Here is a 14,314-nt window from a genome sequence, read left to right as displayed (position 1 = left end):
CCCCGCCGGAACGGGGACCACAGCTAGCTCCCGCGGGATGTCAGCGCGAGGCACCGGCCTAGGGAGATCTCCGTCCCCCGGCATGCCGAGATGGTTGCCTTCAGAGGGATCCCTAGCTCGACGTGGAAACATTCGCGGCTTGGGCCGCAGTCCTCGTCGTCGAGGCTGCGGCTACCGTCGGAACAGTCGGAAAGGCAGTAGTCACATGCGGTCATAAAGTCCCGCATGGCACTGGGGTTGCCAAATCCGGAGAAATCCCAACAGATGCTGGGATCGTCATCTTCCTCGGACCCAGAGGGCCCATAGGTCGAGACGTCCGTCAGCCGGTCCCAAGGCGACCACACACGAAACCCCAGTGGGGTTGCACTCGCCTCAACGAGAGCGCCCGCCAAGGCAAGGTCGCTAGGCGGGTTGAGGCCGAGTCGAAATGACGTAAGATGGAAATCAGTCAGTACCTTTTGGTCGATGAGGAGCGGCATAGTCGCGTCGGGGACTGGTTGCACCGTCGTCTCAGGTACGAGGGCGACGTCCTGCAAGCTCTCCGCGAGCGTGCTGGCGTCGTCCACTTGCTCAGGATTGGCGTGTCGCGGGGGGACGGCGCTCGCCTTCGTCTCGAATGCGAGGTCGACGCCTGACGCGCCCCCCGTTGGGGCGCTGGGGACGTCGATTCGCTCGACAGCCGACGAAGCGCGGCCTCCCGCTTGGCCTAGGTTGCCCCGCCTCCTCCTCCGTTGGCGGGGGAGAGGACGGGGCGAGCTCGAATGTTGTTCTTCCACCACGCGGGGAAGATGTCGCCGATTCCGCCGCCGGCGGGCGGGTTGTCGGCCGCCATTGTCGTTGTCGCGCGGCGGTGGAAGGAGTATCATGTTGTAGCCGCCGTCGAAGGACATGAACTCAAGACTCCCGAAACGGAGCACCGTCTCGGGCCGGAAAGGTTGCTGGAGACTGCCCATCTGGAGCTTGACGGGAAGCTGTTCGTCAACACGCAGCATCCCCCTACCTGGCGCGCCAACTGTCGGTGTTTCGAGACCGGGGGGTCCCTGAGCCGACGAGTGAGTGTGTCGCGTGCCCCAGCCCAGATGGGTCGAGCGCGTGGGCGAGCGCGAAGGGGGGAGAGCGAGGTGGCCGGAGACGGGCGTGAGAGATGTGGAAATCCCGCGGCCTTCGTGTTCGTCCCGCGCCCAGGTCGGGTGCGCTTGCAGTAGGGGGTTACAAGCGTCCACGCGGGTGAGGGAAGCGAGCGGCCCCAAGAGAGCGCCTGTCCCGTCCTCGTCCCCGCGCGGCCAACCTTCTCTAAGAAGGCCCTGGTCCTTCCTTTTATAGGCGCAAGGAGAGGATCCAGGTGTACAAATGGGGTGTAGCAGAGTGCTACGTGTCTAGCGGAGGGAGAGCTAGCGCCCTAAGTACATGCCAATGTGGCAGCCGGAGAGATCTTGGCACCCTGCTGGCGTGATGTCGTGGCTGTCGGAGGAGCAACGGAGCTTGGCGGAGGGACAGCTGTCGGAGCGGTCGAGTCCTTGCTGACGTCCCCCTGCTTCCGTAAGGGAGCTGAGAGCCGCCGTCGTCACAGGGCACGCGGGGCGCCATCATTGCCTATCTGGCGGAGCCAGCCAGATGGGACACCGGTCTTGTTCTCTGTGGCCCGAGTCGGCTCGGGGTAGGGTGATGATGGCGCTTCCTGTTGACGTGGCGGGCCTGTGCCCTAGGTCGGGCGACGTGGAGGCTCCTACGAAGCCGGGGTCGAGTCTGTCTTCCGTGGCCGAGGCCGAGCCCGAGCCCCTGGGTCGGGCGAGGCGGAGGTCGTTCGGCAGAGGCCAGGGCGGAGTCCGAGCCCTGGGGTCGGGCGAAGCGGAGTTCGTCGTCTTCTGGGGGTGAGCCCGAGTCCGAGCCCTGGGTCGGGCGGAGCGGAGTTCGCCGTCTTCCGGGTCTTAGCCCGAGTCCGAGCCCTGGGTCGGGCGGAGCGGAGTTCGCCGTCTTCCGGGGCCTAGCCCGAGTCCGAGCCCTGGGTCGGGCGGAGCGGAGTTCGCCGTCTTCCGGGGCTTAGCCCGAGTCCGAGCCCTGGGTCGGGCGGAGCGGAGTTCGCCGTCTTCCGGGGCTTAGCCCGAGTCCGAGCCCTGGGTCGGGCGGAGCGGAGTTCGCCGTCTTCCGGGGCTTAGCCCGAGTCCGAGACCTGGGTCGGGCGGAGCGGAGTTTCCTATGGCGCCTTTGGCAAGGCCTGACTGTCTGTCAGTCTCACTCTGTCAAGTGGCACTGCAGTCGGAGTGGCGCAGGCGGCGCTATCCTTCTGTCAGACCGGTCAGTGGAGCGGCGAAGTGACGGCGGTCACTTCGGCTCTGCCGGGAGGCGCGCGTCAGGATAAAGGTGTCAGGCCACCTTTGCGTTAAATGCCCCTGCGACTCGGTCGGTCGGTGCGGCGATTTAGTCAGGGTTGCTTCTTAGCGAAGGCAAGGCCTCGGGCGAGCCGGAGATGTGTCCGCCGTTAAAGGGGGGCCTCGGGCGAGACGGAAATCCCCCGGGGTCGGCTGCCCTTGCCCGAGGCTAGGCTCGGGCGAGGCGTGATCGAGTCACTCGTGTGGACTGATCCCTGACTTAATCGCACCCATCAGCCCTTTGCAGCTTTATGCTGATGGGGGTTACCAGCTGAGAATTAGGCGTCTTGAGGGTACCCCTAATTATGGTCCCCGACAATGTTCATTGATTAGAGTTGAGCAATAGCATAAAGCTAAACAATAATAATCCAACCCAAATAGGTAAACAAGGACATGGATAACAAAAAACTAGTCAATCCTTAGGCATAAATGTGAAATGCGGGAGGTGAATTAAATAATGTATAGGACCGTGATAGGTCAAGGGACACTTGCCCCCACCAACCAGCTGCTGCTCAGGGACTTCTCCTGCGAGTTCCTCAGGCTCCTGAACCTGATCGTTCTCTATGCGAGCGCAAACATACATACATCCACACATTTAATACAAAACAACAGTACACCATACAATAGAATGCAGTAAATAAACAGACGTTTCACGCGGGGCTCGCAACTATGGTTAAGAGAGAGAGGAAAAGACAGTCGAGAAACGATCACGTTACATTATTATAAATTAAACCACTCGCTTAATAGAAGGACATTGATTTGGACACTACGTTTAGCATAAAGTAAAGTCAAGTTTCATGTTTAATCATTATAAGCAGAAAAGAGGACTATCTGCTTGTGGAAATTGGAGATGCTCAGATTGACTACAGCTTATTTTTGACATCAATGCACCATGCTGGTGATATGAGTAACACATTGATGAGTGTCATCGTCGAATACTTCAACAGTATTTCTGGGGCCCTCTTTGACACTGTTTCTAGACCCTCTACCATTTCTAAATATGATATCTGTCCTTTCTTGTTGGTAAGATGGGAAAAATGCTTTCTCTCCTTTCTTTCTGTTTCATATATTTATAGGTATTTAACAGTGTTTTTGCTGTGTTTGAAAAATAGGAGAAAGTTAAAAAGGGTTGCAACTTTAAAGTTAAAGATAGTTTACTGAAGACTCTTGAGGAAACCCAGAAAAGAGATATGGTACATGCTTTTTGTGTTATAGACTTGATTAATTTGATCTGGTACATGTGCTTGTGTTAATTTGATCATCTGGTACACGTGCTTGTGTTTTTTTTATTAATTTGATGCAGATTATGCTCCCGATTCTGGATGGCAGTCATTGGCAACTTGTATGTATAAACTTTCTCCATAGGGAAATTAACTATTTTGACTCTTTGGGATCAGATTTCTGCGCTGCAGAATCATTGGTGAGGCCTGACTCTTTGGGATCAGATTTTTGCGCTGCAGAATCATTGATGAGGCCTTTTACATCCTGTTATAAGTATAGTTGCTTTGCTTAGGACATGCTAACACTTGCCAAGTTTCATCCTGTTGATATTGCAGCTTGCTAATTTCATCGAATTACTGAAGATACATAAATGCATGAAATTTGATGTTAATTCTTTTGAAAAGGTCAGAGTAAAATGTCCTAAACAGTCCAACAAGAATGGATGCTTCACTAGTCACACTTTTCACTAGTAACACTTTATTTCAAGTTCCAAAATGTCATCTGATTACATTTTTTATTGACAAGCATTGATTGTGGTTTTTTCACAATACTGTACATGATTGCATGGAATGGAAAACATTTGCGGTTAGATGATAAGGTGAGTTTCTTAGATAATATTTCTTTGCATTTTTTGCGAAAATACTTGGAGTTCTTGAAGGTTTCATGTTTTTTTTCGGTTCAGATCAAAGCTAGCGAAATTGTTGCATGCAGAATGAAACTCACACATATGCTGATCAAATCTAAGCAAAATAGTGCTGATCCATGTAATGTGGTTAAAAAACTAGATGTGAATATAAAGGTAAAATCCTGTCAGTTTCACAGATAGTGTTTTTGTGGAAATATAGGAGTTCTTGATGATTTCATGTCTTGTTGGTTTTGATTACACAGAAATATAGCGTTAGTTCCCGAAAGGTGATCACAAGTAAGAATTTGACGATGCTGATGGGACTAATAGATCAAGAGATTGAAGAGATTAATGCAAAAAAGAGAAAGCGAAGTGGACATCCAGCAGGACAACCAGAACTGAAGGACGATGACGGTCAACTAAGGGCAAACGCAGTCAAGGCTCGCGACGCTGAATTGGGTTGTGAAATGTAAAGCTACGGCGACTATAGCACTTTGAAACCGCTGTTGCTCCCCCTGACAGAGAAAGCAGTTTGAATTTGACGATGCTGTGGCTACCTATAGCTTCAAAGCTAGACAAGACTAATTCGTCCTTCAGTAGAGCTGATTGACATAAACGTAGTTGCAGCTCTTGCGCGTTCTGCTTTTTCATGTTGCTCTTTCGCGTTCGAGTTCCATGCCTGCCACCTCCATCAATGGCATGATTCGTTTAGCTTCTGTTACAGAGCCTGAAACGGTCCGAAATCCGCGCCACAGCTTGCATAGTGCGACGCGCCGTTCTTCTCGGCGTCGCCCACCACGTGCAGTAATGAGATCTTATCATCTGTACTTGACCTGAACTGTTTTTTCTGGCACAGATTACACCATTTGCTATGCTATCCCGGGCCACGGCTGGAATCAGAGGATCGACTCTTGTATGTGCTAATACTCACACAAGAAAAAGGAAGTATCGGAAAATTTCTTGCATTTGGACATCCTAATCGCTGATCATGAGTGTTTGTATTTTATTTCCAGATCATCAACATGCCTGGCAACCCAAATGCTGTGGCGGAGTGCCTGGAAGCACTCCTTCCGGCGCTCAAACACGCCCTGAAGCAGATCAAGGGTGACAAGAGGGAGAAGCACCCTCGCCACACTCCACATGCCGCAGTGGCGCCTGTGGACCAGTGGGAGCGGAGCTTCCGAGCCGCATCAATTGGTAGTTGTCGTGGGCGCTGGTGTGATCTAGTACTAACTTCAACAGCTTATTCATCCTTATATCTATATTCAGACTTCACTCTATAAACAGTATAAAACAGTGCAAAAATAATGTTTTAGGTAAACTATAGATAAATTGCTGAACACGGTTTAAAAGTCACTAATCAACTGAGATACCCAACAAGATGGAACCAAATACGAGACTGTAGCAGCTGTGCCCTCCGTTTTCCATTGCATGCCTGCATCCATTTCGATGTTGAAGTTTTCATCCTGTTATTTGGTATGTTATATGAAGATGCTGGAATCCAGCTTGATATGTCGTTGACAGGCCATTGATGTTTTGCTTTCACATTTTGCTGCGCGCGGTTTCTATCTTTTCACAGTCTTCCCTCTGAAAAAAAACAGGTCGCTGCTGACCCCTCCCCCGAGGTCAGACACTCATAAATTTATTTTTTTTAAAGCCAGAATATAAAATTCTAAGTATGATTATTTTTACATATAAAAAGGGGAAAAAATACGTTCAATGCTTCATCCAAAACCTGATACTGCTAGATACGGAGTACTTAGCAGAATCAAACTACAGCAGATTGCCTTCCACTTGCAAACTAAGGTCTCCTTTGGAATGGCAGGAATTTGAGAGAAATCATATATAGATTTCACAGGAATCAGTTTATTTTTATCAAAAAAGTAGGAAACGGGAAAAAAATCCTGCATAGACAAACAAACAACTGGCAACAGGCATGCTGAAGTCATACAAGTGCAACTAACTACATAGCTCTGCTGAGCAGTACATGGCCTAATACATGAACAATTCAGATAACGGGGGAACTACAGATCATACAGCCAGCTGCGTGAGCTAGTTATATAGCTCATCTATCAAACAAGATACAGTTCAATGTGCATCTTATATCAAGGTACATCCAGTCCTCGCCTTCATGTTTGTCACTGTAGGAATGCTGTTCTACCATTATGTTGTCGGAGCAAAAGACGCACTAGATAGACAACAGCAGAACCGCAAAAATGTCTTTGGTTGTTTCAGAGGAATGTTTAGGCAAAGATCTCGTCGGATAAACTGTCCATGCCTTCTATCTCCTTTTGACCGGAGTTCTCGATCTCGACCGCCTCTTCCTGCAATGATTAGACACAGTTAAGGAAGTATAAATCACGAGTTACTGTACAAGTGGGCCAACAGATAGAGGATTCCAGATTTAAAGGAATCAGCTGGTGCAGACAATTGAAGATCCCGGATTTGAAAGAATCAGCAGTTCCCGTCCAGAATACCCAAGAGTTCAAGACAAGTACAGTTAAATCTAAAACAACTAAACTGAAAACTTTTCTGCAGGCTACAAATTTACGATGCGCAGTTTTCAGCTTACCCAGGAGAAATTGTGCAGAAAATCTCTTTATTTCTCAAGATAACACAACTTTTCTGGGAGAACTATAAAATATCACATTTCATAAACAAGGTTCCTAGTAAGATCGAAACAATATTTTTTATAAGAATGTGCTGTAAAAATACCTAAGGTTCGATTTTATTCTTAAATTCCTTATTACTTATTTTTGTTTGCAGCTAATCTAATTTCCATAATCAGCCACAGAAAGATTGATAGCTAATCTAGTTTGCATCCTAAATCTGAAAGCAAATAGAAATTTCATGATGAACCATCAGCACGAGTAATAGTATAATGGCAAAGGAAGAACTGATTAATCTCTTACCTGCCAGCCGATGAATAAGGCGAATGCCTGCGGTGAGAATGCTTGCTATGTGGAGACCGCGAAATTCGTCTAGAGATGAAACATAATACTAAATGGGTAAGTGTAAGGATAAGAGGTATATGAACCTGATGTTTCTTCACGCAGAAGATACCTGCATGCTCATATCACATCCAAAATATCTACAACAAACCATTTCTATGTGATTCAACAACTTGCCATCACATATCCAATAAAGAACAGCAGCATGGTTCAAATTAGCATATAGCAGAAACCCGCATTTAGTGTTACCAGGTACCACCTTATGATAAACATAAATCCCATTCTTTAATGAGTAGAACTGAAGACAAGAACATCTAGCATGGACAGCTTCATTCATAATAAAACATAAAAAGCTGATGTGTTCTTTAAATCTAGGTGACTAGAACTTAATGCCAACCATAAAACATATTAATAGGTATGAATACTGGGGCTGTCCACATTCAAAATTCTCTCAATCCAAGAATAATTCCTAGCATAGTATTTTTTTTCTGGAATACACAGGAGAGCTGCGCATCTTTGTATTAATAGAAGAATAAGAAAGGGGGAGAGAACCCCATTACAGCACACACACCCCAACACTAGTATTATAGAGAGACAACATGAACAGTGTACCTGTTTCTAGATTTTGGGGGTGAAGGTGACATGCTGGTTTTATGGGAATAATGCTTTCTGCAGCAGAAAATGGTAATGAGCCACTCACCAGAACAGGAGCGAAACTAATACATTGTGAAATATCGTTATGAGTGATGGTACCTCTTTTTCACACTATCAGAAGGCTCATCACTTGAAACACTCCCTCGAACATGTGAGTTCTCCTTTCTAGTACGACTTCTCCCCCTTGGTGATCGTGACCGTGAACTTCTGCTGTTATGACTTGTCATCTGCCTTAACCTGTCGTCCTTTTCATCCTTTCCTTTCCCCCTTCTATCATCTCTATTTCTCTCTCTATCCTTCGGCAAATCCTTCCAATCTCCCTTTGCACCATCAAGCTTAGAGTTACCTCTGTAATGTGGCTCCCTTGTATCGGATTCATGCTTTGCAGCACTATCAGAACCTTTTCCCTCCTTGCAGCTACCCCTTTTGTCAATATTTCCATACATGCTGTATTTGTCATCGTTATTATATTTTTCTGCTCTAGAATATTCGAGTTCTTTTGTATGATCAGCCTTCAACTCATTAACAAAGTCCTCTTTGCTGCTCTTTTCTGAATGTCTGTGACTGCTTTCCAAATCATTGTGCTTTTCAGCATTATTGCCAAAAGAGGTTTTTCTGTTCTGGATATCTACCTCTGCATACGTATGTGCCTTCTCATCCATTCTGTCAAATGCACCCTTTGGCTCAGTACGAGTCTTGGCCTTGAAACGGAACTCCCCATTCTCTGTATCACGAATATGCATTTGTTCAGGTTCTGCATTCGCATTCCTTTGAAAGTTTTGATTATTAGATTTAAGATCTTCCCCTGATGGAGAACTTCCAAGTGAAGAATTCTGTTCATTGTGATTCCCATTTCTTTTACCAAGAGTGCTTTTATCACCTAAAATTGTATCATCCATCTAAGTTAATAATTCTTGAAAGCAATGCAATGTGAGCATTTGGTTACAGCTTACCTTCAGTATTTACAGCACCAGCATTATCTTTAGAAGATAAATTTGATATTGGCATCTTATCCTTGCTGTCAGTGTCAGCATCGTCGTCATCATCTGAATCATAACTAGCCAGGCCGAGAAGAGCACCTTTAGGGGAACTTAACCCAGTACTATCTTTATGATCAGAACTATTTGTTGACTTAGCAGGGAGAACAACTTTAGCCGAGGCCTTGGCTCTTGATCTTCCCAGACCAGTCTCCTTTGATCCGAAAACACCAGTGGCTTCATTGGCTGCACCAGAGGCAATGATCAGCAAAGTAAAATGTCTATTTAATTGCATATTCATTCAAATTCACTCACATTCAGCTGAGTCGTCTTCATTTAGAACTTTTGTTGCTATCTCATCAAAAAGCTCATCAGTAACCTGCAAGTGATGAAAAAATGGTAAGAAACTGAACACTCAGAAATAACCATGGTTTTTAAAGCTGTATGACGAGACAAGGCGTTGAACTGCCTCCTGGACGACTAGGCGAGATAGGCGAGCAAGGCGTCTAGGCGTTGGACCACCGCCTCGACGCCTAGGTGTCGCCTTTAAAACAATGGACATAACCTTGCACCTCTTGGATGGATACAATAATGTAAACAGTAAACATGATGATCAAGTAAAGAAAAAACCTTCAAAAGGACCTCAGTCAACACACGCTTAATTTCCTTGTTGATTGCTGCCATTCGAGCTGCTTCAATTTCATCCTGCAAGCGATTTAAGTATGAGCTTAATAATTTAAATAAGGACCATGTGATACTCAAGTTGAAAATGTCCAGGAAAAAATATCAACATGCTGTTCAACGACCTGTTCTACTTATTCTGCATTACAAGAAAATAGCAAAGTCGATTCTGTAGGACATATGGGCACAGCATCTCTGTAGAACATATTTAGAGTCAATGTATAACAAGCCTTTACATGCCCTCAATATAGATTTCTTTAAAGCCAGTAGCCTCCAGCTCTAGTCCAATGCTGATATTATCTAGCACAAGCAAGGTTGTTCACTATTATCAGTAGTATGATATTAACATTTTTCCATATCTTCATTTAGAGTTTAGAGTCTCCCATGCTCCAACATAAGCACACACTATTTAGATTACTAACTTGGACATGTTAATTACTCCTCATGTCCTCAAATATAAACTGGAAGGATGTTAATTTTTGATCTTGTATGCAGCGTACAAAAACAGTTTCAATAATCAATAGTGTGAACGTTAAGAACTGTAATTAGCAAATGGCACCTCATCATCGTCATCGTCTTCAGTGGATTTAGCGGAATCATTGCTTCTGCTGTCACTTTGGTCAGGTCTTCCTATTGTCTGTACTGCCTCATTAGCTTCCATGGGATTTAAGTTTTCTGAGTTTTGCGCTGAAGCACTCAGTGGTTCCGATTTTTTCTTTAAAAGTTCTTCCCGAAGCCAGTTAGGTACTGGAGGCTGGTACAGAATGCAACAGGAACAGTTCAAAGTTAAACAAATGAAAACAATCAGAAAAGGAAGTGCATGGCAGGAAAAAAATGGAGGCGTACTTTCTTTGATTTATCTGCAACACTAAAAGGAGTGTTTGGATCTGTAGGGAACACTTCTGTTACATTACCAACACCAAATGCTGCAGGTGAAACATAACTAGAACTAGATGCTGCTCCAAAAAGTGGTGCAGCATGCACAGAAGGATCCATCTGTAGGTTCAAAAAGAGTAGAATCACTCGTGTAAGGGGACTTAAGAGAAAAGGTCAGTAATTCAATTTCAAACATGTGTACACACCTGTGCTGTTTGTGGTGGCACAGGAGCTCGAGGCAGGTACCCTACTGTAGCAGATGGCGTCCATGAATGTGTAGAGGTTGCAGCTACATCATGATTAGGTGCTAGTGTTTGAGGAGCTGGGATATTGGAATTGACATTTATATGTACTGCCAAATCAGGAGCTTTCCTACTGTTAAATTCCAAAGGTTGGTCACTTGGATCAATTGGCTGTCTTTCATGCCCAAAAAGAGGCTGTTCTGTCAAGGGAACAGGCATACTAAGGCAACCCTGTGAGAATCCACCTTGAACAGCTGCCGTGGTTGGAAATGGCTGTGCTTGAGAGTTTGGATATTGAAGCATATTATTCCCAGTACCTATTATTACATGGTAAAGTCAAAGTCAGAATTTTCTTTACAAAAAATATTACTCATCATGATCATTGTACTTTATGCAAGACAAACAAATGAGTTCAGCTCTATATATAGCAGAAAAGGATGAATGCTCAAATACATTGTAGAAGTGATCATTTAAAGAAATGTACACTTCTGCACTTTATTTTACAGTAAAAACACCATCAATGAAATATATTGCACCAGTTAGTTTTTTCTTCTTATTTTCAGCATTAAGGACGGGTCTGGCAGCTGTTAGAAACCTTCCTGCTGAGCTAAAAGGTCCTGGGTTCGACACAGATTCTCTGCGAATGTGCAAAATGCAGGAGCAAGGCTTGCCTCGATTATTCCTTCCACAGACCCCTCATGTGGGAACCGCCAGCACTAGGTCTGTCCTTTTTTCAGCATTAAGGACAATACATAACATTTACATGATATACCACCGCTAGTAACTATTGAATCCTTGATATACAATTATAGTCAGTAATGAAAAGATCCATTAAGTCAACATCTTGATACATTTAACCACTAATACGTGTCTTTGTCTTCCTCTTCCCTCCATTTGATAGAGGCAAACACAATAGATATAACCAACGGTGCTTCAAATGGGACGCAATGAGTACTCACAACAGGTACTGCTAACTAAGTATCACAGAGATAGGTTAAGTGTACCAGACTTTCTATTCTAAAATAAATGACGCTCTAGATTTAAAGTCTTTCCACAACTGAATCTGGTAACATACCCAGAGCGACCAGCCTTTTATGATTCAGGCTGCGCAAAGAAATTAAATTGCCAAGCAAGGCATACCTGGAGCAGAAGAATAATTATAAGATACCTCCTGCTCATAGGTGGACGAAAATGAACCAAAATTCTTTGCTGGAGACACCATTGGACCTCTATCTGCAATATAATCTTCAGCTCCATTCTGAAACTTACACATCCATAAGTAAAATATATAGATCAAGGGCAATAAGATACTTTACCTAATAAATGGTTTGTTTCTCTCTGTTGACCTGTCATTGGAAATGGCACATGATCAATACTTGATTGAGGTACTGGTGGGTGCAAAGCTTCTGTAACTTCTGTTGGCAGACCAGCTGGTTGCTGATACTGATCATGGTAACCATTATGATGACCTTCAGTTCTACTTGTGGATATGGCATGCTGTTGAATCTGGTGGTTTCCCATAACAGATTTAGCAGCAACCCATGCCTTAGCCTTTGTAGCCCAATCTTCCTCATTGTCATGACCTTCCATTATTTAATTTTTAAGGAAATAGAGAAACTATCGTCATACTAACAATTGATTTATCGGCGCAAGAAATTTATTCTGCTTCAGAAGTCTCTCTAAAGTTGATTGACTATAGTAAATCTTACGCTATGTTTAAAGTTTATTTCATTGAGAGTAGCCTAAATAGATTTAATGACAAGGCCCCCCAAATGAACAACTGGTCCATCGACAAACAAGAAAACGTTTTAGTCCAGTATAAAAACAAAGTATCGCACCAAAAACTACCAAGAACTTATTATGTAAGAAAGCACTCATAATAAGATAAGAAAATAACAGTCACGTCAAGAGTATGCAAAACCAATCACTTAATAGTGATTTATCAACAAATAGTTCTCAAGAGATTTGTATACAGAAAGCGAATTACACGACAGTAAATCTGTTAGGCTAAATATTTTAAAGTAAACATCTCCTGTGTAGTCACTAATACATGACAGATAGCAGTAGCACCACAATCAAGTGGTGCAAAGAAATTTCCAACTAAGATTAAACTTGAATAACAACACCAGTATTAACATGGCCACGATGGATATATATTTGCAGTTTCAGAAATGTGTTATACACCAGTATTGAGATATTGTGTTTTCACAAACAAGGTTGAAATGTGTGTATAATAGAATCTTTAGCAAAAAAAAACTCCCACGTCAATAAGCATTAGGATAGAATGTTTAGTAGAAATTCCACAACATAGCATATCAAACTAAACTCGTCGTGATTTGCAAAATTATATATGAAAGAAACAGAGGTACATATAAGAGTAAACCTTGATATCCATGATTCTGAGCCCATGAGTGATTGGTCCAAGCCTGCAAAATAAGCAACACCCAGCAATGAACTTCATGTTCCGTGAAAGTTTAGAGCAATGAAACAAATGAAGGTCACCTCAATCAAAGATGAAAAGTTGAGATCCAGATCAATAGTACCAGTGAAACCATGAAAAAGGTGAAAAACTGATAGCATTATAGCAAAATCATCCCATCTACCGTTGTGTACAATCATATCAATGTCAAACTGTGCCCAGCCATTAAGGCATACAACAATTGAGTAGAATGGAAGCATAAGCTTACACCCGAACAACCACATGCCCATTGTGCTGGGCACTAGGAGTGGAATCCCCTTACAACTAACCTAACACTCAAAGCCACACCTACTCACAATCCCTAGTACAAAACCAGCTACATATTGCCCCCCAACAAGAACGTCAATGCATCGGCGGAAATTCGAAACCCATACAGGGTAAACCCAACGTACCTGCCCCGGCGGAGGAGGAGGGTAGGTAGGCGGCGGGTGCTGCCCGGCGCCGTGGTGAGGGGGCCAGGGGTTCCCAGGAGGCGGGGGCGGCTGTTGCTGCATCGCCATGGGCGGGGGTGGCGGTTGGTACACGTAGGGCTGCGGCAGCGGCGGATGGTGCTGGTGCTGCATGTCGGGTGGCGGGGCCCACTGGTGGTGGTGCTGCGGAGGGTAGGGGTGTCCGGGGTGGGGAGGATGGTATGGCAGTGGGGGCGCCGGGTACCACTGAGCGCTCGGGTGGGAGGGGTGAGGCGGCGGCGGCGGTGCGTCGCCGGCGCCGGCGAAGCGTCGCTGGTGCTGGTACGCGTCCATGGAGGCGTACTAGCGGAGGCGAAGAGGCTTGGGCTGGGACCTGGTGGAAAAGGGGCGAGGTGGATTTTTCTCCTTTCCCCGTCCTGACTCGGTGAGTCCTGACCTGGGTTTGTTTGCTTTTGATCAGTTGGGCCGGTTTTGTACACGGTTTAGGCTTGCCTGTGCTTAGTAACTACCTTGAGTTGCAACGTGGACGTCGAACGAACCGGCCCGGCCCAGTTGCAAACGTGGACGTCGAACGAACCGGCCGACTTCATGCATTCCAACTCCCAGATCCATAAGAGCAATCCTATTTAACTATGTATATACTCGTGCGTTGCAACGGGTAATACTAATGCAGGCATAAGTCATTGTTTAGTGAAGTAATCAACCGGCAGGGTGACACTTATGTATGTATAGATCATTGTTTAGTGATGTTATCAACCAAACTTCATGTGTCGGTCGACATGCGAGGGAGGTGACATTGGGAGGCAGGCTCGAGGGGCGGGGCGTCGGG

At 45.4% G+C, this 14,314-nt stretch overlaps 2 protein-coding genes across 5 annotated transcripts in view; one reads left to right on the top strand and one right to left on the bottom strand.

The window, feature by feature from the left end:
* LOC103645808 (molybdopterin biosynthesis protein CNX1) overlaps positions 1-5,727 on the top strand; it is a 43,310-nt gene extending 37,583 nt beyond the window's left edge. The window contains 2 exon segments of the mRNA XM_020549419.1: positions 5,072-5,128; positions 5,229-5,727. Of these exon segments, the coding sequence (XP_020405008.1) occupies positions 5,072-5,128; positions 5,229-5,498 (327 nt within the window). The 3' untranslated portion in view covers positions 5,499-5,727.
* A 372-nt stretch (positions 5,728-6,099) lies between these two features.
* On the bottom strand, positions 6,100-13,917 carry LOC103645806 (dentin sialophosphoprotein). Of its 4 annotated transcripts, XM_020548081.3 has the most exons (15): positions 13,468-13,911; positions 12,980-13,022; positions 11,913-12,179; positions 11,737-11,829; positions 10,561-10,913; positions 10,325-10,474; positions 10,038-10,232; positions 9,428-9,502; positions 9,113-9,176; positions 8,774-9,043; positions 7,920-8,700; positions 7,779-7,835; positions 7,279-7,306; positions 7,128-7,196; positions 6,100-6,539 (listed from the first exon to the last, which is right to left on the bottom strand). In XM_020548081.3, exons 1-14 carry the CDS (start codon positions 13,816-13,818, stop codon positions 7,173-7,175), a joined length of 2,751 nt encoding a protein of 916 aa, XP_020403670.1. In that variant the 5' UTR covers positions 13,819-13,911; the 3' UTR covers positions 6,100-6,539; positions 7,128-7,172. The 4 variants fall into 4 exon arrangements, 3 of the variants coding, with proteins under 3 accessions (XP_020403670.1, XP_008668749.1, XP_023157353.1); XR_561813.4 differs by lacking the exon at positions 7,279-7,306 and having other exon boundaries at positions 7,128-7,215; XM_008670527.2 differs by lacking the exon at positions 7,279-7,306 and having other exon boundaries at positions 13,468-13,917.
* Between the last annotated feature and the right edge of the window lie 397 nt (positions 13,918-14,314).

Source organism: Zea mays, chromosome 2 (genome assembly GCF_902167145.1).
Source record: "Zea mays cultivar B73 chromosome 2, Zm-B73-REFERENCE-NAM-5.0, whole genome shotgun sequence".
Lineage (NCBI taxonomy): Eukaryota > Viridiplantae > Streptophyta > Magnoliopsida > Poales > Poaceae > Zea > Zea mays.
The sequence above is the reverse complement of the archived record's forward strand: the minus strand, read 5'-3'. Positions and strand labels throughout refer to the sequence as shown.